This window comes from Bufo bufo, chromosome 9 (assembly GCF_905171765.1).
Source record: "Bufo bufo chromosome 9, aBufBuf1.1, whole genome shotgun sequence".
NCBI lineage: Eukaryota > Metazoa > Chordata > Amphibia > Anura > Bufonidae > Bufo > Bufo bufo.
Genome location: NC_053397.1, coordinates 155,482,723 through 155,506,906, shown reverse-complemented (window position 1 = coordinate 155,506,906; position 24,184 = coordinate 155,482,723). Strand labels below are relative to the sequence as shown.

General features: G+C 43.5%; 1 protein-coding gene across 1 annotated transcript in view; it reads left to right on the top strand.

The window, feature by feature from the left end:
* The window catches only part of GTPBP1 (GTP binding protein 1), a 69,803-nt gene that overhangs the window by 31,773 nt on the left and 13,846 nt on the right, over positions 1 to 24,184 (top strand). The window contains exons 2-9 of the mRNA XM_040407686.1: positions 3,203 to 3,314; positions 15,272 to 15,452; positions 17,382 to 17,730; positions 20,540 to 20,663; positions 20,866 to 20,980; positions 21,332 to 21,476; positions 21,601 to 21,783; positions 21,906 to 22,041. Of these exons, the coding sequence (XP_040263620.1) occupies positions 3,203 to 3,314; positions 15,272 to 15,452; positions 17,382 to 17,730; positions 20,540 to 20,663; positions 20,866 to 20,980; positions 21,332 to 21,476; positions 21,601 to 21,783; positions 21,906 to 22,041 (1,345 nt within the window). The remainder of the gene's footprint in view (positions 1 to 3,202; positions 3,315 to 15,271; positions 15,453 to 17,381; positions 17,731 to 20,539; positions 20,664 to 20,865; positions 20,981 to 21,331; positions 21,477 to 21,600; positions 21,784 to 21,905; positions 22,042 to 24,184) is intronic.

Genomic DNA, 24,184 nt, shown 5'->3' with positions numbered 1-24,184 from the left:
AGCCCTCCTCCGCCAAGATCTATTATCGGACGTGGAAGTCTTTTTCCTTAAATTCTGTGAGGACAGGGATCTTCCTCCCAGGCAGTTTTCCCTCCCTACAGTGCTGGCTTTCCTTTAGGCGGGTTTAGAGCTGGGACTAGCTCTGAGTTCGCTGAAAGGTCAGGTTTCTGCTCTTTCCATTTTTTTCCAGCGTACGCTGGCGGTGTTGGGTCCAGTCAAGACCTTCATACAGGGAGTAGCTCACACCGCAATCCCTTATCGGCCACCGTTACATTCCTGGGACCTGAATCTGGTGCTGGTAAAGCGAGAAAGTCCGAGCCATTTGAACCTCTGCGAACAGTCTCCCTTCGCATGCTTTCATGGAAGGTCGCGTTTCTGGTTGCAATTACCTCCATCCGGCGGGTGTCGGAACTGGCGGCTCTCTCGTGCAAAGAGCCGCCCTTGGTGTTTCATCAAGACAAGGTAGTACTTCGGACAGTGCCATCCTTCCTTCCGAAGGTGGTGTCGGCGTTTCATGTTAATGAGGACCTTGTTCTGCCCTCTTTTTGCCCTGAGCCTTCTCATCCTAGGGAGGTGGCTCTCCACGGTCTGGATGTGGTACGGGCTTTGCGGATCTACCTGGCAGTGGTGGCCCACTTTAGACGCACTGACTCCCTGTTCGTAATCTCGGAAGGTCCCCGTAAAGGTTTGGCAGCCTCCAAGGTGACGATTGCTCGGTGGATTAGATCGGCCATTGCCGAGGCCTACCGCTCCAAGGGCAAGGTTCCTCCTCCCGGTATCACGGCTCACTCTACCAGGGCGGTCGGGGCTTCTTGGGCTCACCTTCACCACGCTTCGGCGTCTCAATTGTGTAAGGCAGCAACTTGGTCCTCTTTACACACCTTCACGAAATTTTACCGAGTGCATTCTTTCGCCTCGGCAGATGCTGCTCTTGGCCGCAGAGTTTTGCAGGCCGCAGTGTAGTGTCTTACCTGAGGGAGTTGTTTTTTTCTGGGCCAGTGGTTGTTTCCCGCCCCGGGGACTGCTTTAGGACGTCCCACGGTCCTGTGTCCCCCAATGATATGAGCGAGAAAACAAGATTTTTGTGAACTCACCTGTAAAATCTCTCTTTCTCGCTTTATTCATTGGGGGACACAGCACCCACCCATTTTTTCTTTTGTTATGAGGCCAGTGGGTCCGAGTTGCTGGTGGGGCTGGTGTCCGGTTCGGTTTTTTTGTTGGGCAGTGGTCCTTACTGGTTGTGTTTTTGTTTCGGTACTGGTTCTCCTACTGCTGAAGCACAAACTGATATGCTGTCTCCAGGCTGGAGGGGGTATAGCCTGCAGGGGAGGAGCTAGCTGCTTTCAGCCTAGTGTCGCCTCCTAGTGGCAGCAGCAAGCTATACCCACGGTCCTGTGTCCCCCAATGAATAAAGCGAGAAAGAGATTTTACAGGCGAGTTCACAAAAATCTCGTTTTATCGCACACCAGGGATCATGGATCAGTTTGAATACTTCAGAATACTTGAAGAGGTCATGCTGCCTTATGCTGAAGAGGAAATGCCCTTGAAATGGGTGTTCCAACAAGACAACGACCCGAAACACACCAGTAAACGTGCAACATCTTGGTTCCAGACCAATAAGATTGATGTTATGGAGTGGCCAGCCCAATCCCCGGATCTTAATCCAATAGAAAACTTGTGGGGTGACATCAAAAATGCAGTTTCTGAGGCAAAACCAAGAAATAGAGAAGAACTGTGGAATGTAGTCCAATCATCCTGGGCTGGAATACCTGTTCACAGGGGCCAGAAGTTGGTTGACTCCATGCACAGCAGTTCTCAGACAGTGGTTATACAACTAAATATTAGTTAAAGGGGTTGTCCGGGATCAAGATTTTTTTTTTAAAACCGTTTAAATCACTATTAATAGCAGTTTTTACAGATGTTTTTATGTATTTTTACACTTCAGCAGGGCTCCTTCAGTCCCCCACTGATTACCTCTCGGTTTATGTGTGCGGTAACTTCCTGCCTCACTGCTTTCTGCGGCGCAGCGCAGCATCGCGTTGTTTCAAGTGTGTCTGCACCTCAGTGCAGCCAACCCCCTAATTCATATGCCGCCTCCTGCCACATCTATTCCTCCCCCTTAGTCACGTCCCTTAAGGCCTCCTTCCTGAGAGTGCTCCCTACCCGGTGACGTCAGCGGGGCGTGGCTTAGCGCGGTGTGTTGCCGCCTAGTTACTGCCCCTCTATGCGCTCGGAATAATTACTGAGGCTGACAATGACTTCACCGGGCTCCTTGCAAAGCGGAAGAAGAGGCTTGGCTATGCAGAAAGGGACCCGGTACGTCACGGACTGTGATAGAAACTGCACTTCCGGCTGAACATTTGTGTAGTGAAAAAGGGCCATCAGAAATGTCTGGTAAGGGAAGGACCGGCATGAATGTAATATTTAGAAGACCATTGTACACATATACTAATGTCACCACTCCCGGAGAACCCCTTTAAGTGATTCAAAGGAAAGCAAAATCTTGAAACATTTTTCAGTTTATATAGTGAATGTTTGAGTTTGTAAAGAAGAGTACAAACACAGCAATTTTTTTAAACCGTCTAATATTCACTTTTCTTTAAAAAAAAATTTAGACGAACACACATTTTGCTATAATTTTTCTTGTTTTGATTTGGACTAGAATGTGTAGTGTTCCCAATGCATTTGTGTGTATGGAAATAAAAGCTATTAGAAGGATTTTGAGCTTTATTCACTTTTCTAAGCACACTATATTTTGAACACAACTGTACATACATTACATCCATTGATTCATCAGGTCTTGCACATTAGACAGAGCTCTTATTTGGTATGTTTTGGGCATTGCTTTTGGCGTGGAAGGGTCCTGTCCATATTGCCTTTCCTTCTGCCCTAGAAACCTCAGTAATGTCCTTACCAGGCACTGGCTCTAATACACTGGTTCCTTATCAGTACCTCTAGTATTTTAAAGGGAGTCTGTCAGCAGTTTTCGAAGTTGATATTTTCAGCATTACATCCACTATAGCCAAGGACACTCCCCGCTCCTATGTCGATCAGCAGTTTTTTATATTTGATAGAGATGCTGTGGGGCAGCGGGTACATAAGATGGTATCTTCAATGTGTAGTCATGTTAGAGACCTGCCATAAAATCCTGAAAACAGGATACATTTTGGGGTTCACTCATTGTAACTCCGTTTGTTTGCAGCATGTATTGGTGAGCCCCAGCGCAGAGCAGTATGACAGCCTACTACATCAGCTACGAGATCGGATGGATGAGGGAAGGGGGGAGACGATATACGTCATAGGACAAGGGTCCGGTAAGTTACTGAACCTTATTAATGATTCTTCTATCCAATGAAGTTGCTTTCCAAAGTATCAACACATAGTTGCCCAACAGTTTTGAATTTGCAGGGACTGTCTCTTTCAGACAGTCCCTGCAAATTTTGGGCTCTCCAGGGCCAAAAATGGGGGGGGCGGCGGCCCTTATGTAATCACTGTAGTCCCACACAGTATGGGGGTGTTCCTGTGGCAGGGTCTCTTTGACCCAGTGTACCCACTACAAAGTTGGTACGTATGCTAACATATTAGTAGAAAAACCTAACTGTGTGTATAGCTGTAACTTGGGGAGAAACTGCTCATATAAATGATACAATAAGGCTCCTACACAACCCTTTATCTGAACTGTCTGAAAGAGAATGCCGTCTTTGTTACCAGTAACAATCACAGCACAGCTTTCGTTTCTTAAGCTGATCTGGTAAAATGAAAGCCGCACGGTGATTGGTTGCCATGGGCAACAAAGATGGCTTTCCTTTTAGACAGTCTTAATAAATCTGCCCCAATGGTGCCACCATATAAAGACCAAAGAATTGGTCATGCATATTTACATGTTGTCGGGAAGTGGAAATGGGATGTATGGAGAAGAGGAAAGGGCAACGCGAGAGTCCTGCTTGAGGTACGTGAAGGTAAAAGGTTTCTACAGGTGAAGAGCACTGTTCAGCATGGAGGTATTCCCGGTGTCCAGACTTCTCCCTATCTGGACGCAGTAAAGCTTGCAGTTGTCTATTTCTGACATGGGGTGATCTGAAAAAATCTATATTGTTGGGCTGTGAAAGGACTAATTAATCAAGCAGTCCCGCTGTTTGTTGAATTGTATTTTTAAAGGGGGTTATGCCATGATTGATGTAAAAAAAAAAAAATGACAACCTCCTTTCTAACAAAGCTAGAACCAGCCTTATACCTCACATGGAACCAGAGATCTGCCCACTCATTGCACCAGTCGCTCTGCTGGATTTGTTTCAAGCTGTCGGCTGAGGGAATGTGTCCTTTCTGCTCCTCATCTTCCTCCTGTAACTGCCACAGCTTGTAACAGAAGTTATGGCAGTTGCTGATTTAGGGTCCATTCACATGTCCGTAAGTGTTCTGCGGATCCGCAAAACACTGGCAATGTGCATTCCGCAATTTGCGGACCGCACATCGCCGGCACTATAATAGAAAATGCCTAATCTTGTCCGCAATTGCGGACAAGAATAAGACATGTTCTATTTTTTTATTTATTTTTTGCGGAAACTGAGGCATGTGAATCCGCAAATGCTGATGCGGACAGCATATTCCAGCCCCATTGAAAAAGAATGGGTCTGCACCCGTTCCGCAAAATGGGTCCGCATCCGTTGCACAATTTTGCGGATGTGTGAATGGACCCTTAAACTGAGTGCATGCGACCACCAAAGTGATTTCAACAATGAAATAAGTAAAAGAACAAACAGCAGGTGGCGCTATACAGATACATTTTATTGAACAAATCAGTAGCTATACAACATTTTTAATTACATGCAATTAGAAAAGTATTAAGATCCAGGTGTTTGGGTTAAAGATGCCATTAAAAGGAAGGCCATGATGGAGAGTTGTTAAAGTGTATCACCCTACGGTCTGCTGCCTACAGGAGACTCTCCTCCTTGCAGAACAATCCCATTTGCTTACCCCTAGGTAGACGAGTCATTGTTCTCATTCTACTTACTCCTCATATGCAAGGGGAGTAAGTACAGGGTGGGCCATTTATCTGGATACACCTTAATAAAATGGGAATGGTTGGTGATATTAACTTCCTGTTTGTGGCACATTAGTATATGTGAGGGGGGAAACTTTTCAAGATGGGTGGTGACCATGGCGGCCATTTTGAATCCAACTTTTGTTTTTTCAATAGGAAGAGGGTCATGTGACACATCAAACTTATTGGGAATTTCACAAGAAAAACAATGGTGTGCTTGGTTTTAACGTAACTTTATTCTTTTATGAGTTATTTACAAGTTTCTGACCACTTATAAAATGTGTTCAATGTGCTGCCCATTGTGTTGGATTGTCAATGCAACCCTCTTCTCCCACTCTTCACACACTGATGGCAACACCGCAGGAGAAATGCTAGCACAGGCTTCCAGTATCCGTAGTTTCAGGTGCTGCACATCTCGTATCATCTGAAGGAAATAGTCTATGCTGTGAAGATACGAGATGTGCAGCACCTGAAACTAAGGATACTGGAAGCCTGTGCTAGCATTTCTCCTGCGGTGTTGCTATCAGTGTGTGAAGAGTGGGAGAAGAGGGTTGCATTGACAATCCAACACAATGGGCAGCACATTGAACACATTTTGTAAGTGGTCAGAAACCTGTAAATAACTCATGAAAGAATAAAGTTACGTTAAAACCAAGCACACCATTGTTTTTCTTGTGAAATTCCCAATAAGTTTGATGTGTCACATGACCCTCTTCCTATTGAAAAAACAAAAGTTGGATTCAAAATGGCCGCCATGGTCACCACCCATCTTGAAAAGTTTCCCCCCTCACATATACTAATGTGCCACAAACAGGAAGTTAATATCACCAACCATTCCCATTTTATTAAGGTGTATCCATATAAATGGCCCACCCTGTATATTGATTCAGACAGCTGGATTTTAGCTGCATAGATAAGAGGATTGATACGAATGGATGCTACGTCTTCCTTTATGGCAAACATTTTAATGTTCTATGTATTATATGTGGGATATACATACCACCGCCATATTCCCCGCTTGTAATTAAGAAGTTGATGGCTTTTCTGTCAGACTATCCAGATACCCCAGCAATGATACTGGGGGACTTCAATAATGTAATATGTCCTGAATGGGATAGAATGTCCGCTTCCGTGACACAATCGGAGAGGCTGCTTACACCGTTTGGGAGACTTCTAGAGGAAGCGTCATTAATGGATTTTTGGAGGCTGTGTAATCCACGTATACGTCAGTATTCTTGCTGTTCTAGCGCGTATCAAACATTGTCTAGAATAGATTTACCTCTTGGGAATGAAGCGATGGGCTGCCGTATTTGCGATATCGGTTATCTAACCAGGCAACTTTCAGACCACTCTCCTATATTCGTATCTGCCAATTTCCTACCCTCTGTGACCGGCTGTAGGTCATTATGGAAATTTAATCCATTTTGGCTGTCTGTTTTGCCCACAGTCTCAAACATTGGGGATCTGCTAAAAGAATTCTTTGCCTTTAATCTTCCAGGCGCTTCTTAACTGATAGTTTGGGATACCATGAAAGCCTTTTTTGCGGGGAGTACTTATTGCTGAGGTTAATAAAAAGCAAAAGGAGTCCCGAACGACGGTAAGAACATTAGAACGCCAAACGGTTGAGGCAGAAACTGTCATGCAGCCCACGGAAGTGCATAGAGCTCAATGGCAGGAAGCACAACGTAAACTGAATGATAAAGTTCTTCTTAGAGCAAAAAACAAACGCTTTTTCCAAAAACGATCATTTTATGAGGGGGAGAGGACAGGTAGACTGTTGGCATTGCTCTCCAAAGCGCAACAGCCCTCTGCGTATGTTGCTGCTCTTTGCGACGTCGAGGGGGTTGTATGTACGGCTCAAGACAAAGTTTTAGATATTATGCATGTATTTTACTCATCCCTTTACGAGTCCAAAATCACTGTAGGAACCCAGAGATTACAAATTTTCTAGATGGGCTTCAGCTTCCTAAACTGAGTATTGATCAGGTAACGATTTTAGATGGTCCCATAACAATCACACAATTTGTGATGGACTGCCTGCCGAAGTTTACAAAGCATTCGCCCCTATCTTGCTTCCTCAGTTGTTGGAGGTGCTTAAGGAGGCACAACTTCGGCATGGATTGCCACGCAGTATGAATGAGGCGATCATAGTCATCATTCCCAAACAGGGCAAAGACCCCCTGATGGCAGAATCATATCGGCCTATCTCTCTGCTTCCAGTTCATGTGAAGCTGCTAGCGAAAGTGTTAGCGAATAGACTCAATACAGTGATAACGACGCTTATACACTCAGATCAGGCAGGGTTCATGCCTAATATGTCGACTGCGGTCAATATCAGGCGTCTTTTCCTAAACATACAGGCAGGTCTGTTCCACTGATTGAATACGGCGGTCGCGTCTCTTGACGCGGCCAAAGCGTTCGATAGCGTGGAATGGAGATACTTGTGGGCTGTGCTCAAAAGAATGGGCTTTGGGACAACCTTTATCCAGTGGATCCAACTCTTGTATAACTCCCCAGCAGTTGGATTAGGGTGAATGGAGCTCTCTCCCGATTTTCCCATTTGCATAGAGGGACTAGGCAGGGGGGCCCCCTGTCACCCTTACTCTTTGCAATAGCAATTGAGCCCCTGGCAGCGGCGCTAAGGGAAGAGCGGGAAGTCCAGGGCTTTAGATATAACGGGCTTATCGAAAAAGTGGCTCTTTACGCCGATGACATGCTTCTATTCCTAGATGAATGGAGCTCCTCTCTTCCGGCAGCCATGAGCATTATTAATGGATTTAGTCGCCTGTCAGGGCTGAACATTAATTGGTCCAAGTCTGTGTTGATGCTGCTCTCTGCTGACAATGGGAACCATTACCGCTCAACAGAAGGCCTGCAACTTGTCACGTCTTTTAAATATTTGGGTGTCCAGGTCACCATTGATGTCAGGGACTATGAAAGACTGAATTTAACTCCGCTGTTACAGAGATTTCGACAGAAGGTACAGATTTGGACCAAATTGTCACACTCAGTAATAGGAAGGGTTAACCTTCTAAAAAAGATCCCAATGCCACAACTCCTATACTTGCTACATAATGGGCCTATATGGGTTCCTGCCTGATTCTTTGTCACGGTTAATGCCATATTTAGGGACTTAATCTGGAAGAGGGATTCCACGTATAAAATTGGCTACGCTCTGCAGACCAAAAACAGATGGAGGACTTGGGGCTCCAGACCCATGGACTTATTATTTGGCTGCCCAACTCCAACATCTGCGGGTTTGGGGGGTGGACGAGGACATTAATAAGGCGGGGCGAATCACGCAAATTCTAGTAGAGGATAGATCGCTGGATAAAGCAGGGAATGATACTCCAATACTTCGAGTAATTCATAAAGTTTGGAGAGCGAGGAAAGTAGCAGGGATACAAAGTTACACTAAGTTTACCGTAACTTGGCCCAATCTCGTGTATGCAGAACTGCATAAAGTATCTAATGTTTAGACTTGGGGACAATATGGACTTACACACCTGCATCAGCTCTACGATGGGGATACTCTGAAAGAATATGCCCAACAACAACGTGAGTTTCAGCTTCCACACTCCCAATTTTACCTATATTTACAGCTTCGGCATGCTATCAATTCCCAAGGAGGAGTAGAGGGGATTAAACCGGCCTCTGGCGAGCTCTGGGGGATCCACTAGCGGGGACATATCGCTACACTACAGTAGTCTCATGGAAACGCAATTTAAAAAGCCGCCTCTCCGATTTGTATGATAAATGGCGGAAAGATATAACAGACTTGACGGAAGACCAGTGGCACACAGTGCTTGGAGGGTTTACTGATATAGCGGTAGGTGAAACACACAATGTCACAGTTGCTATTGTTACATAGAGTTTACCGGACACCTGGCCTCCTAAGGAAAATGGGATACAGTTTAGACGACTTGTGTCCCAGATGTGGTGCACCTAAGGCTATGCTGATACACCTTATGTGGAACTGCCCCAGGCTGAGGAGGTATTGGGGGGGGAGAGAGGAGTGATGGATGTATTACAAAAGGTGTTTGAGACACAAATTGTAATCGCTGCCAGGGTGTGTGTACTTGGCTGTGTTGAAACTTTATCATTACCTGCTGAACATAAATTAGCGATTATTCGCATACTATATCAGGCAAGGAAGGTGATAGCGTATCATTGGGTGGATCCTGATCCTCCTAAGGTTAGGGAACTAGTCAATAAGGTTCACACCCTGTTGCAATTGGAGAGATTTGTATACCAAAAGAGGAATAATCTCAAAGTTTGAGAAGATCTGGGGCAGATGGAAGAAACATTATAATATTGTAGATTGAGAGTTGGTGACTGAACTGCCCCGATCTTGCAAGAGCTTCTGGGTGTTATCCCTCTGGAAATCTGGTGCCGATACTCTTAGGGAGCAGGTGAGATGTTATGGATATGGGTGGGATAAGGTTCTAGCTTTTAACCCCTTAAGGACACATGACGTACCGTTACGGCATGTTTCCCGAGTCCTTAAGGACACATGACGTACCGATACGTCATGTGGTGTTCCGATCGCCGCCGCCCGGAGGGAGGTGATCGGAACAAGGTGCCTGCTCAAATCATTGAGCAGGCACCTCGGCTAAATGCGCGGGGGGGGGGGGTCGCACTACACAACACATATTGGGTATCGCCGCGTCCGTAACGACCTGATCTATAAAACGGTCATGTTACTTTCCCCGCACGGTGAACGCCATAAAAATAATGAGGAAATTGAAATTTTGCCCACCTTACTTCCCAAAAAAGGTAATAAAAGTGATCAAAAAAGTCGCATTTACGCCAAAATAGTACCAATCAAACTGTAATCTCATCCCGCAAAAATCATACCCTACCCAAGATAATCGCCCAAAAACTGAAAAAAAAATATGGCTTAGACTATGGAAACACTAAAACATGATTTTTATTTTTCTATTTTTATATATATTTTTTTGTTTCAAAAATGAAATCATTGTGTAAAACTTACATCAATAAAAAAAAGTATACATATTGGGTATCGCCGCGTCCGTGACAACCTGCTCTATAAAAATACCACATGATCTAACCTGTCAGATGAATGTTGTAAATAACAAAAGAAAAAAGGTGCTATTTCTTGTTACCTTGCCTCACAAAAAGTGTAATATAGAGCAACCAAAAATCATATGTACCCTAAACTAGTACCAACAAAAACTGCCACCCTATCCCGTAGTTTCTAAAATGGGGTCACTTTTTTTTTTTGGAGTTTCTACTCTAGGAGTACATCAGGGGGGCTTCAAATGGGACATGGTGTAAAAAAAAAAAACAGTCCAGCAAACCGTATGGCATTCCTTTCCTTCTGCGCCCTGCCGTGTGCCCGTACAGCAGTTTACGACCACATATGGGGTGTTTCTGTAAACTACAGAATCAGGGCCATAAATATTGAGTTTTGTTTGGCTGTTAACCCTTGCTTTGTAACTGGAAAAAAAATCTTAAAATGGAAAATCTGCCAAAAAAGTGAATTTTTTTAAATTTTATCTCTATTTTCCATAAAACATTGTGCAACACCTAAAGGGTTAACAAAGTTTGTAAAATCTGTTTTGAATACCTTGAGGGGTGTAGTTTCTAGAATGGGGTCATTTTTGGGTGGTTTCTATTATGTAAGCCTCACAAAGTGACTTCAGACCTGAACTGGTCCCTAAAAAGTGGGTGTTTGAAAATTTCTGAAAAATTTCAAGATTTGCTTCTAAACTTCTTGTAACATCCCCCAAAAATAAAATATCATTCCCAAATTGATCCAAACATGAAGTAGACATATGGGGAATGTAAAGTAATAACTATTTATTTTTTTTAGGTATTACTATGTATTATAGAAGTAGAGAAATTGAAACTTGGAAATTTGCAATTTTTGGTAAATTTTTATAATTTTTTTTATAAATAAATAAAATTTTTTACATTTTTACCAGTGTCATGAAGCACAATATGTGACGAAAATACAATCTCAGAATGGCCTGGATAAGTCAAACCGTTTTAAAGTTATCAGCACTAAAGATTTGCAAAAAATGGCCTGGTCCTTAAGGTGAAATAAGGCTGTGTCCTGAAGGGGTCGATGTGCTACATGTGATTTATTACCTTACCTTGTAATATGCTATCATATGAGTTGAACTGAAGATTTGCTATATGTACTACACCAATGTGAACTGTGTATCTGGTTAATAGTGGATTGGAGTTACTACTGCTTTTCATGATCAGATTTTTCTTCTCAGAGACTTTTGGAGATCTTCTCCTCCGATGTAGGACATTTGGGACCAGGGGGGGAGGGATGGCGAGAATGTTTGTTTGTTTGTTCTCTTTATTTCTTTAAAATTGTTCAATAAAAATAATCTGATTTAAAAAAAGATCCAGGTGTTGGTTTGAAAACTGTAGAATATTATTCATGGCACAACCTTTTTAAGTGTCTAATAGGGTGCACTGTAGTAGAAAGATCAATATCTCTACCTAATTGTGTGGTCTTCATCCAGATGGATAGACCTTGGTACATTACCATAGTTCCTGTAGAGATTAAGCAATGTATGCATAGTTCTCCTCCAAAAAAAATAAGACCTCCCCTCCTGAACTACTATAACAGCGGCTCTGCTCCCTTGTATTCCTCTGCACTAAGCCTGCCTAGGGCTGAAGCACTTAGAAGTCCGCATCATTATAATTGCAGAGCTTTAGGTGTCCTCTGTATGCATTAGCATATGGAGCATGGACCCTTTGTGGGGGAAGGTAAGTAGGTAGAGAGAGCAATAGTTAAAGGGCTTGTCCGGATTAAAGGGCTGAACCCGGATATCCCTCCATTTTCCCCCCGGCAGCCCCCCTAACATGAGCATCGGAGCAGTTCATGCTCCTATGCTCTCCTTTGCCCTGCGCTAAATCACGCGGGGAAAAGGCATTTTTTGGAGATCCAGTGATGTACCGGGGCTCTCCATGGGGCTGCCAGGAACCCCGGTGACATCACCGGAACTGATGGGAGGGATTTAGCGCTGCCCTAGCCAGTATAAAGGCTAGGGCAGCGCTAAAGCCTGCCCATCAGAGCCGGTGACGTCACCGAACACACTGCCGGGCGGAAGTTTCCGCCCGGCAGTGTGTTATTGAAAACAAGAGCCCTTGCCCTGCGCAATCTAGTGCAGGGCAAGGGAGCGCATCTGAGCATCAGATGCTCTGATGCCAACATCTGGGGGGCTGCCGGGGTTAAAAGAAGGGTATGTCCGGGTTCAGCTCTTAACCCGGACAACCCCTTTAAGGGGGGCTTTCCTTGGTTCCCTTTAAAGAAGAGGGCTACTCTCACTTTTATAATATCCATTTTCCTGTCACGTAGTGTACTGTCTTGGCTCCTACATTTGTTGCTGAATTTTGCTAATTATTTCGCTCTTTGCATTGCAAACAGTATTTCTCCAGATCTGTAAGTGTATTTTATAGCAAAATCAATGGAGAAAATTTCCACTGCATCTATTCTGATCCTCTCCTCCCTCCTTTTTTAAAGGAATTTTTTTCATTGCATGGGAATAAATTTTGTTAGTGCATAACAGCAAATGAGAAAAGTTGTGAAACTCCTACTCCCTGTAAACATCAGTTGTAGTCACCCAGTTGTAGCCCTCTGATGCAACTTCATCATATGCAAATATATGGAGCTCTGCGCTTTCTTGCGGCTGTGTCTGTCACATGATCTCCTAGATCAATCTCGCTAGAAATCTACACAGATATAGCATACTGTATCTTCATATGACTGCTACCACCTGATACATTGTAGTTGCGCCTCTTGCTGTAGTTGATCTACAAGTCGTTGATGGTTCTTCCGCCTATAACTTCCTAATACAGTCCTGATCAAAAGTTTAAGACCACTTGAAAAATGGCAAGAAATAATGTTTAGCATGGCTGGATCTTAACAAGGTTCTAAGTGGAGCTTCAACATGCAACAAGAAGAAATGGGAGTGAGACAAAACATTTTTTGAGCATTCAATTTAATGAAAACGAATAAACTGGAACAGGCTGTTTTTCAGCTGATAAAGTTTAGGACCACACCTCCAAAAAAAAAAAAAAAACTAACCCCCCCCCCCCCCCCCCCCCCTTAAAAAAAAAAATGAAATCCAACTTCCAAACATGAACTCAGTAATGAGTAGCTCCGCCGTTATTGTTTATCACTTCCAAAATTTGTTTCGGCATGCTTGATGCAAGAGTTTCCATGAGGTGAGTGGGAACATTTCTCCAAGTGGTGAAGACGGCCGCACGAAGGCCATCTACTGTCTGCAACTGTTGTCCATTTTTGTAAACTTCCCTTGCCATCCATCCCCCAAAGGTTCTCAATTGGATTTAGATCAGGGGAACACGCAGGATGGGCCAAAAGAGTGATGTTATTCTCCTGGAAGAAGTCCCTTATCCTGCGGGCATTGTGTACTGTAGCATTGTCCTGTTGAAAAACCCAGTGTTTACCACACAGACGAGGGCCCTCAGTCATGAGGAATGCTCTCTGCAACATCTGGACATAGCCAGCGGCCGTTTGATGCCCCTGCACTTTCTGAAGCTCCATTGTTCCACTGAAGGAAAAAGCACCCCAGACCATTATGGCGCCCCCTCCACTGTGGCGCGTAGAAAACATCTCGGGTGGGATCTGCTTGTCATGCCAGTAACGTTGGAAACCATCAGGACCATCAAGGTTCAAAAAAAATTCTCATCGGAGAATAAAACTTTCTTCCACCTTTAAATGTCCCATGTTTGGTGCTCTCTTGCAAAGTCCAAACGAGCAGTTCTGTGGCGTTCAAGGAGACGAGGTCTTTGAAGACGTTTTTTTTTTTTTTAAAGCCCTTCAGTCTTAGATGCCGTCTGATGGTTATGGGGCTGCAGTCCGCACCAGTAAGGGCCTTAATTTGGGTCAAGGATCGTCCAGTGTCTTGACGGACAGCCAATTGGATCCTCCGGCTCAGTGCTGATGACATTTTTTTTGGGTCTTCCACTTGACTTTTTTGTTCCATAACCCTCAGGATCATTTAAGAAATTCCAAATGACTGTCTTACTGCGTCCCACCTCGGCAGCGATGGCGCGCTGTGAGAGACCCGACCACGTTCAAAAAGGGAGAGTTTTCTTTTGCCTTTTGCCATCACAACGTGTGACTACCTGACAGAAAATGACAATGAATCCACATCTTTGCACAGATTTGGCCTTTTAAAGCATGTGGTCCTAAACTTTTGATCAGCTGAAAAACAGCCTGTTTCAGTTTATTTGTTTTCATTAAATTGAATGCTCAAAAAATGTTTTGTCTCACTCTAATTTCTTCTTGTTGCATGTTGAAGCTCTACTTGGAACCTTGTTAAGATCCAGCCATGCTAAATATGATGGTCTTAAACTTTTGATCAGGACTGTAGTACGTTCAGACTTGTCCCTACATCTGTGATCCTTGTTTCTTACAGAATTACAAGGCTGTGACTTCTAATCTCTGTGACCGTGTAGGGCTGGTCCTGCTGACCTTGTCGTCTTGACAGCTTGTGTTGGGAGGTGATAAAGCCACAAAGTACTACGATAAAGCCCCAAAGTGCATGTCGTTGAAATATTCAGTCCATTTTATTTTCCTATTCCTTATATGTAACTGGATCTTTGTGTTCAGAAGTACTGTTATAAAGCTCATGCCATGGGTGTCAAGCATCAGAACAGGCATATCTGTTAACTGTTATTGGGGCATAACCTGCTGGCCGCCATCTTGTGTATTCTCAGCTTCAGTAGTTTGCGGTCCGCAAACCACTGATACCAGCCCGTGTGCGTTCCGCACTTTGCGGGCCACATATGGTCGGCACTATGATAAATGCCTATTCTTGTCCACAATTGCATGCTCTATCTTTTTTGCTTGGCCGTAGAACAGAACTACGGATGTGGACCCATTCATACGGTCTTCTAAATGAGCCCTAAAAGTTATAAAGTATCCATACTGCACCCATAGGTGTATCAGTTTGGCGAACTTGCATCCATATTTTTAATGTAATTTGTAGGCCTTGAATAGAGCTGTATGGTTGGCACAGATATTAGGGCACTGTCATTTCATTTCCATAATAACTTGCCGCTTATGATTACATTACTTGCAATATGTTCTCATAGCACATTGTGGAGCAATTATAGGTAAAACTGACCACCTCAGGCATACGCTATTGATTTGATTGCTATTAAGTCCGCGTTTCATGTCACGTGTTCCTTCACATAATGATTTGATCCTTGGTTTAGATGGGACAGAATATGGTCTTAATGAAGCGGATATGGAGGCATCTGTTGCTACAGTTACCAGCATGGCAGAGCAAATTGGTGCTGATATGATCCTGCTGCGGGAGCACCAGGAGGCTGGAGGCAAAGTTCGAGACTATTTGGTCCGCAAATGTGTAGGAGATAATGACTTCTTGGAAGTAAGGTAAGCTTTGTGTGCGGTTAACCTTTCCCTTTATTTTTTTTGTTCCCCCCCCCTGAAATTATAGGGAACAATTATTTATTATTGTCTATTTTATTATTAAATTAAATTTGGCAGATATTGTTGCAAAATCTGTAACTCTTTGCTACTCACTCCACTTTTACTGAGTGCCGAGGAAAGAGGGCGCCAGCTTTTGGTGAAGAAAATTACTTAAATCTACGTCAGCAAGAAAGCTGGTGTAGATTTTAGTATGTCGCACGGCCTACTGGAGGAAGTGCCAAAGTTATGTAGAGGCCTGTGCATTCACCGGAAGCGCAGAGGGACTAAGACTGCATCTAAATTGACAGTCTTAATAAATGTCCCCCTACGTGTTTGGCTTTGGTTGGATTCACACATCCCTGTTCTGAATGCATTATATGTCCGTATTACTCGACTGTCACGGCCTAACTGGGTTTAACTAACCTGAACTCGCAGCATGGTAAGGATCCATACTCTGAGTTCAGTTCAGTTAAACACAGTTTCAGAGCAACATGTTCGATCCATGAAGCATGGTCTGTCTGATGAATGTATTTCCCATACTGGCCGTGGCTTGGCTGACCTGAACTTACTGTATCATACTGATTGATGTGAGTATGGGACAATAGACCCGCAGTTGGGCTGGAACTCACAGCATCATAGATCACTACAATAAAGTTCGGGTCACCTGAGCTCTGGTCAGTCTGGGAAATGTCTGTCACAAAGACCATGTTTCATAGATTGAAGCTCTAAAACTGGCCTTAAAGGGCTTCTGTCACCCCACTAAAATTATTATTTTATTATTATATTATTATTTTATTATTATTATTATTATATATATTGCCATACATTGTTATTAATTAATTTTCGTTCAGTAGATTTAGCAGAAAACTTACTTTTATGATATGCTAATTAGCTTTCTACCAGCAAGTAGGGCGTCTACTTGCTGGTAGCAGCCGCAGAAAACCGCCCCCTCCTCTTGTTGATTGACAGGGCCAGCCGCGATCTCCTCCTCCGGCCAGCCCTGTCAGCATTTAAAAAATCGCGCGCCTGTGTTGATTCGGCGCAGGCGCTCTGAGATAAGGAGGCTCGCCTCCTCAGCACTCCCTCAGTGCTCCTGCGCCGATGACGTCACCAAAAGAGAAGACGTCAACAGCGCAGGAGCACTGAGGGAGTGCTGAGGAGGCGAGCCTCCTTATCTCAGAGCGCCTGCGCCGAATCAACACAGGCGCGCGATTTTTGAAATGCTGACAGGGCTGGCCAGAGGAGGAGATCGCGGCTGGCCCTGTCAATCAACAGAAGGAGGGGGCGGTTTTCTGCGGCTGCTACCAGCAAGTAGACTCCCTACTTGCTGGTAGAAAGGTAATTAGCATATCATAAAAGTAAGTTTTTTGCTAAATCTACTGAACGAAAATTATTAATAACATAATGTATGGCAGAATAGGGATTATAAGTACACAAAAAAAAAGTTTAGTGGGGTGACAGAAGCCCTTTAAAGGGGTATTCTGTGTGTGTGTTGTTTCCCCCCCCCCCCCTGATAACCTATCCTCCTCCCAGGCCACTGATACTAGTCATGAAATCACTGGGCCTGCAGGAAATGGCAAGAAGGCCGCAGCGCTACTGCCAGCACCACTGCCTTCTGTTCTGAAATAGCCGAAACGCGAGAGCCCCGCCGATCAGATTGATCAGAAGTATAGATCATCAGTTAACAAAAGCTACAGAACCCGTTTAAAAGTTTGACTCTTCCTAGCTTCCCCCCTCCCCCCCCAGTAATGTTGTGGTATAATATAGTGATAGGATTAGCCCTTTAACTTTGGACCAAAGATGTCAGTTCAATGTAATATCTAATGGTCAGTGTTTTCATTTTAACTTCATTTACTAGTATGATGTTTTTATTTTCTTTGTGTTCTCTTATAGGGTTGCTGTAGTAGGGAATGTGGATGCTGGAAAAAGCACACTCTTGGGAGTTTTGACTCATGGAGAACTTGATAATGGTCGTGGCTTTGCCAGGCAGAAACTTTTTCGGCACAAGCATGAGATCGAGTCAGGTCGCACTAGTAGTGTAGGCAATGACATCTTGGGGTTTGATAGCCATGGTCTTGTTGTCAATAAGCCAGACAGTCATGGTGGAAGTTTGGAGTGGACCAAGATATGCGAGAAATCTTCAAAGATAATTACTTTCATTGATCTAGCTGGTCATGAAAAATACTTGAAGACAACTGTGTTTGGAATGACTGGTCATCTACCAGACTTCTGTATGCTCATGGTGAGAAAGTAATGGGTTATTGGGTGTGTGCTGTTAGTGTGCATTTATCTATCTAATTCTATCTATCTACAGTCAGGTCCATAAATATTGGGACATCTTTGGGACAATTGTAACATTTTGGGCTCTATACACCACCACAATGGATTTGAAATGAAACTAACAAGATGTGCTTTAACTGCAGACTGTCAGCTTTAATTTGAAGGTGCAAAATAAAACAATTGTTGGAGGGCACTCAATTACCTGACAACATCCGACAGGGTATCAATAGACCTATTTATTACACATAAAATAATCGCTGGAATGTTCGCATCAAATAATCGCATGAACAATTCACATAAAACACTATAAAAATTGTGTACACATATAATCGCATAGGGGTATGTTTGGATAATGTATTCGATCCTAATGTAAAGAATCCGATTTAAACTGCAATATAAGTATGCGGTCTCTTTGTGCGATCTTATTGCCGCCTATGATCACAAACCATGGCATATATAGAAAGCGTGTTCAATAGCCAAGTATAACGGATATATTAAATCAATGCAGCCCAATACTTATATTGCAGTTTAAATCGGATTCTTTACATTATACGAACATACCCCTATGCGATTATATGTGTACACAATTTTTATAGTGTTTTAGGTGAATTGTTCATGCGATTATTTGATGCGAACATTCCAGCGATTTATTTTATGTGTAATAAATAGGTCTATTGATACCCTGTCGGATGTTGTCAGGTAATTGAGTGCCCTCCAATTGTTTTATTTTGCACTTTCCTAATCGGCTTTGGGTGAATCCGTGGAGTGAGCACTGGGTCCGTGGGGAGAAGGTGGGTGAGCCGCTGTATACCAGTATACTTTAATTTGAAGGTATTTACATCCAAATCAGGTGAGCGGGTGTAGGAATTACAACCGTTTGCATATGTGCCTCCCACTTGTTAAGGGACCAAAAGTAATGGGACAATTGGCTTCTCAGCTGTTCCATGGCCAGGTGTGTGTTGTTCCCTCATTTTCCCAATTACAATGAGCAGATAAAAGGTCCAGAGTTCATTTCAGGTGTGCTATTTGCATTTGGAATCTGTTGCTGTCAACTCAAGATGAGACCCAAAGAGCTGTCACTATCAGTGAAGCAAGCCATCATTAGGCTGAAAAAACACAACAAACCCACAGGTGTGACCAAATCAACTGTTTGGAACATTCTTAAAAAGAAGGAACGCACCGGTGAGCTCAGCAACACCAAAAGACCACGGAAAACAACTGTGGTGGATGACCGAAGAATTCTTTCCCTGGTGAATAAAACGCCCTTCACAACAGTTGGCCAGATCAAGAATGCTCTCCAAGAGGTAGGTGTATGTGTGTCAGTCAACAATCAAGAGAAGACTTCACCAGAGTGAATACAGAGGGTTCACCACAAGATGTAAACAATTGGTGAGCCTCAAAAACAGGAAGGCCAGATTAGAGTTTGCCAAACGACATCTAAAAAAGCCTTCACAGTTCTGGAACAACATCCTATGGACAGATGAGACCAAGACCAACTTGTACCAGAGTGATGGGAAGAGTATGGAGAAGGAAAGGAACTGCTCATGATCCTAAGCATACCACCTCATCAGTCAAGCATGGTGGTGGTAGTGTCATGGCGTGGGCATTTATGGCTGCCAATGGAACTGGTTCTTTTGTATGTATTGATGATGTGACTGCTGACAAAAGCAGCAGGATGAATTCTGAAGTGTTTCGGCCAATATTATCTGTTCCTATTCAGCCAAATGCTTCCGAACTCATTGGACGGCGCTTCACAGTGCAGATGGACAATGACCCAAAGCATACTGCAAAAGCAACCAAAGCGTTTAAGGGAAAGAAGTGGAATGTTCTGCAATGGCCAAGTCAATCACCTGACCTGAATCCGATTTGAGCATGAATTTCACTTGCTGAAGACAAAACTGAAGGGAAAATGCCCCAAGAACAAGCAGGAACTGAAGACAGTTGCAGTAGAGGCCTGGCAGAGCATCACCAGGGATGAAACCTAGCGTCTGGTGATGTCTATGCGTTCCAGACTTCAGGCTGTAATTGACTGCAAAGGATTTGCAACCAAGTATTAAAGTGAAAGTTTGAGTTCTGATTATTATTCTGTCCCATTACTTTTGGTTCCTTAACAAGTGGGAGGCACATATACAAACTGTTGTAATTCCTGCACCGTTCACCTGATTTGGATGTAAATACCTTCAAATTATAGCTGACAGCCTGCAGTTAAAGCGCATCTTGTTTGTTTTTTCATTCCAAATCCATTGTGGTGGTGTATAGAGCCAAAAATGTTAGAATTGTGTCGATGTCCCAGTATTTATGGACCTGACTGTATCTAATCTATCTTAGTTTTTACATGGATAGTCTTTGGGCAGTCGCCTCTATTGAGAGTAAAAAAACAGAAACTTGAGAGCATAAGCAGATGCCTTATGTTTGGACGTCCTTCTTGTCCTATCACCCATAATTAAACCTTTTTGTAACCTGCCTGATTTGACATAATAAAAGGGTTATCCAGTCTTTTCATAAGTTCCTGGCATTTTATGACCCGAGATAGGTTTGTCAGTCTCGGTGCCGTCTCTGCTTTGCTTAGACTGGCTGCAGGTTCTTCCACTCGATTCCAACTGCTTGTGATCGGGAGTCTTCCTGTCCATCTGCACATGCAGGATTTTATGACTAGCCCGGAGAACACCTTTAACTTCAATTTGCCATTGATTTCATGAGTAGAACTCCTCTAGTAAGACATTGCCTTTTATAATTGCCTGTAAATTAGCAATATGTTGTTCCTTCCATAGGTGGGCAGTAATGCTGGTATCGTTGGCATGACAAAAGAGCACCTGGGTTTGGCGCTGGCTTTGAACGTCCCAGTTTTTGTGGTGGTAACAAAGATTGACATGTGTCCAGCAAACATATTGCAAGGTGAGAAGTAGTAACCTTTTCCTTATCATACGTGAATTTACAGGTGCTTAGCCGACATTGCATTACATAGCAAATCTACGTAAGACTGTTTATTCGTATGAACATTTTTTTTTCAAACTAGCAATTCTGTCCTGTAAGGCCTTATTCAGACACAGCAGATTTCAGTTGCTTTATAAAAACTTTGGGTTGTTTAACTTTTTAGAAACCCTGAAGCTGCTGCAGAGGCTACTTAAGTCTCCAGGTTGCAGAAAGATCCCAGTCTTGGTTCAAAACAAAGACGATGTTATTGTCACTGCTTCCAACTTCAGCTCAGAAAGGTACAAGTCTCCAATATAAATGGAATTTCTGGTTATGTTAAAATTAGAACGGCCGTGTGTGATGATGAACATGTGAACACCATTGAGCTCTAGTAGCCATTCTATTGAGTTGATAGCAAGGATGCAGTAGTTTGCGGTGATATTTAAAAAATAAATACATTTTAAAAAAATCCCTTCAGTTGCCATGTCTCGGCTAATAATGAAATCCCTGATACTAATGTGAACTGAGCTCAAGGATCTGATGATGATTAAATGAAAGATTCAAGTGTTTAAAAAAAGTAGGAACCTAAAGATTTATTTAATTTATTTTTGTCTACTAGTAGCTGATCAGTGCTCTGACTTTCTTCACAGGATGTGTCCGATCTTTCAGATCTCAAATGTAACAGGGGAGAATCTGGATCTCCTTAAGATGTTCCTTAATCTGCTGTCGCCCCGTACTAGCTCCAGGGAGGAGGAACCTGCAGAGTTTCAGATTGACGATACTTACTCAGTACCGGTAAGGCTGGGAAATTGCATAATTATGATTATTATTTTTTTTTCATATTGTAGAACAAGAACACTAAGGCAGGGTTCTCCCAGGACTTTTTGGTGGATAGTTTTTAATGACATTTTCTCTTTAGGGTGTGGGCACAGTGGTTTCTGGAACTACCTTAAGGGGTCTGATTAAGCTCAACGATCTGCTGCTACTAGGACCAGACCCTCTGGGCAACTTTACATCAATTGCAGTAAAGTCAATACATCGCAAGCGTATGCCTGTCAAAGAAGTGCGAGGTGGCCAGACAGCATCTTTTGCTTTGAAGAAGGTAAATGTCTGTTAAGAAGAAAAACACCTTGGAAGGCAAACAGTCCAGAGCAGCAAATATGTTAATTGGTGGACAGTATAATTTTTTTACTCCAAACCTTTTATAATGTGTTCCATCTTCAGATCAAACGTTCATCTATCAGGAAGGGCATGGTGATGGTTTCCCCACGCCTGAATCCTCAGGCATCCTGGGAGTTTGAAGCAGAGATCTTGGTGCTGCATCATCCAACCACAATCAGCCCGCGATACCAGGCAATGGGTACTATGCTTCTATTTCTAAAATTTGAAGGTCATTCAGGCCAAATAGTCTGTACTTAAATGCAAAGTATGCAGTCATTTTAACTGCTCATGCATAAGTAAGTCACTGAATCTGCTCAATATATTTCTTATCATATACGTCCCTAATATCACAAATCACAATCTTTAGCTGAATGGAACGTTAAAAATAATCTTTATTACATACATATATTTGTTAAAACAGAGGAGCAAGGAGCTCACTTATATTACCTAATCAGACTAACAGGTATGACCTCATGGGGGGTCAGATTTAGAGGATGGAGACCATATGGATGTTTGCCTCCACCTATCGTCTCTCAATGATGTAGAGGAGATCAAAGCACTAAATATACACCCCTCACCCTAATGCCCCTTTCACACGAGAGAGTATTCATTTCAATGGGGCTGTGTACATGAACATGCTGCGATTTTCACGCAATGCACAAGTGCTGCGTGAAAACAAACGTTCTATTTTTTTTTTTCACACAGCGCTTGCCCCATAGAAGTTAATGGGGCTGCGTGAAAATCTCATCCGCAAGCAAGTGCGGATGCGATGCGCTTTTCACTGATGTTTGCTAAACTGAATGTTTACAAACATCTCATCATGCGTGCAATAAACTTTTTTCCGAAATTACGCATTTTTCACTAAACGCATCCGGACATAATCTGCTCATGCTTGTCTGCAAGTGGCCTAAGCCTTTACAACTGAGATATTTCAAACAGTGCCTATCAATTATAGTGCTACCATTCTTGAAAGTCTCAGCTGTATGCTGTTGTGCTGAAAGATATCATCAGGGACTCTCCCCAAAGAAGAAATACAGCAATGGGCTCTGTGTAGCGGCCTCATTTTATATGGTCGCTCACAAGGGTAGCGTGTAGTTTCTACCCTTTAGGCTTCTTTCACACCTGCGTTGGGTGCAGATCTGTCTGGTATCTGCACAGACTGATCCGCACCTATAATGCAAATGTTTGTATCTGTTCAGATCTCGGATCTGTTTGCATTATTCTTTTTTTTTTAAAAAAGTCTAAGTCAAAACTGATCCGTCCTGACTTACTTTGAAAGTCAATCGGGGACTGATCTGTCCCCATTAACTTACATTGTAAATTAGGACGGATCCGTTTGGCTCCATCGCCAGGCGGACACCAAAACGCTGCAAGCAGTATTTTGGTGTCTGCATCCAGAGCGGAATGGAGGCTGAACGGAGCCAAACTGATGCATTCTGAACGGATCCTTATCCATTCAGAATGCATTGGGGCTGGACTGATCTGTTTTTGAACGGTTTGAGATCCCTAAAACGGATCTCACAAACTGAATTCAAAACGCCAGTGTGAAAGTAGCCTTATACCAATTAAACATGCTATTCCCACTTAACAATAACCTACTCTATGCGTTTCCATGCAGTGCTGAACTCGCATTTCATCAGGAGCAGCTAAGGGCTCTTTCACACTTGCGTTGTCCGGATCCGGCATGTACTCCACTTGCCGGAATTACACTCCGGATCCGGAAAAACGCAAGTGTACTGAAAGCATTTGAAGACGGAACCGTCTTCAAAATGCTTTCAGTGTTACTATGGCAGCCAGGACGCTATTAAAGTCCTTGTTGCCATAGTAGGAGCGGGGGAGCGGTATACTTACAGTCCGTGCGGCTCCCGGGGCGCTCCAAAATGACGTCAGAGCGCCCCATGCGCATGGATGACGTGTCCAATGCGATCATGTGATCCATGCGCTTGGGGCGCCCTGACGCCACTCTGGAGCGCCCCGGGAGCCGCACGGACGGTAAGTATGCTGCTCCCCGCTACACTTTACCATGGCTGCCAGGACTTTAGCGTCCCGGCAGCCATGGTAACCATTCAGAAAAAGCTAAATGTCGGCTCCGGCAATGCGCCGAAACGACGTTTAGCTTACGGCCGGATCCGGATCAATGCCTTTTAATGGGCATTAATTCCGGATCCGGCCTTGCGGCAAGTCTTCAGGATTTTTGGCCGGAGCAAAAAGCGCAGCATGCTGCGGTATTTTCTCCGGCCAAAAAACGTTCCGTACCGGAACTGAAGACATCCTGATGCATCCTGAACGGATTTCACTCCATTCAGAATGCATGGGGATAATCCTGATCAGGATTCTTCCGG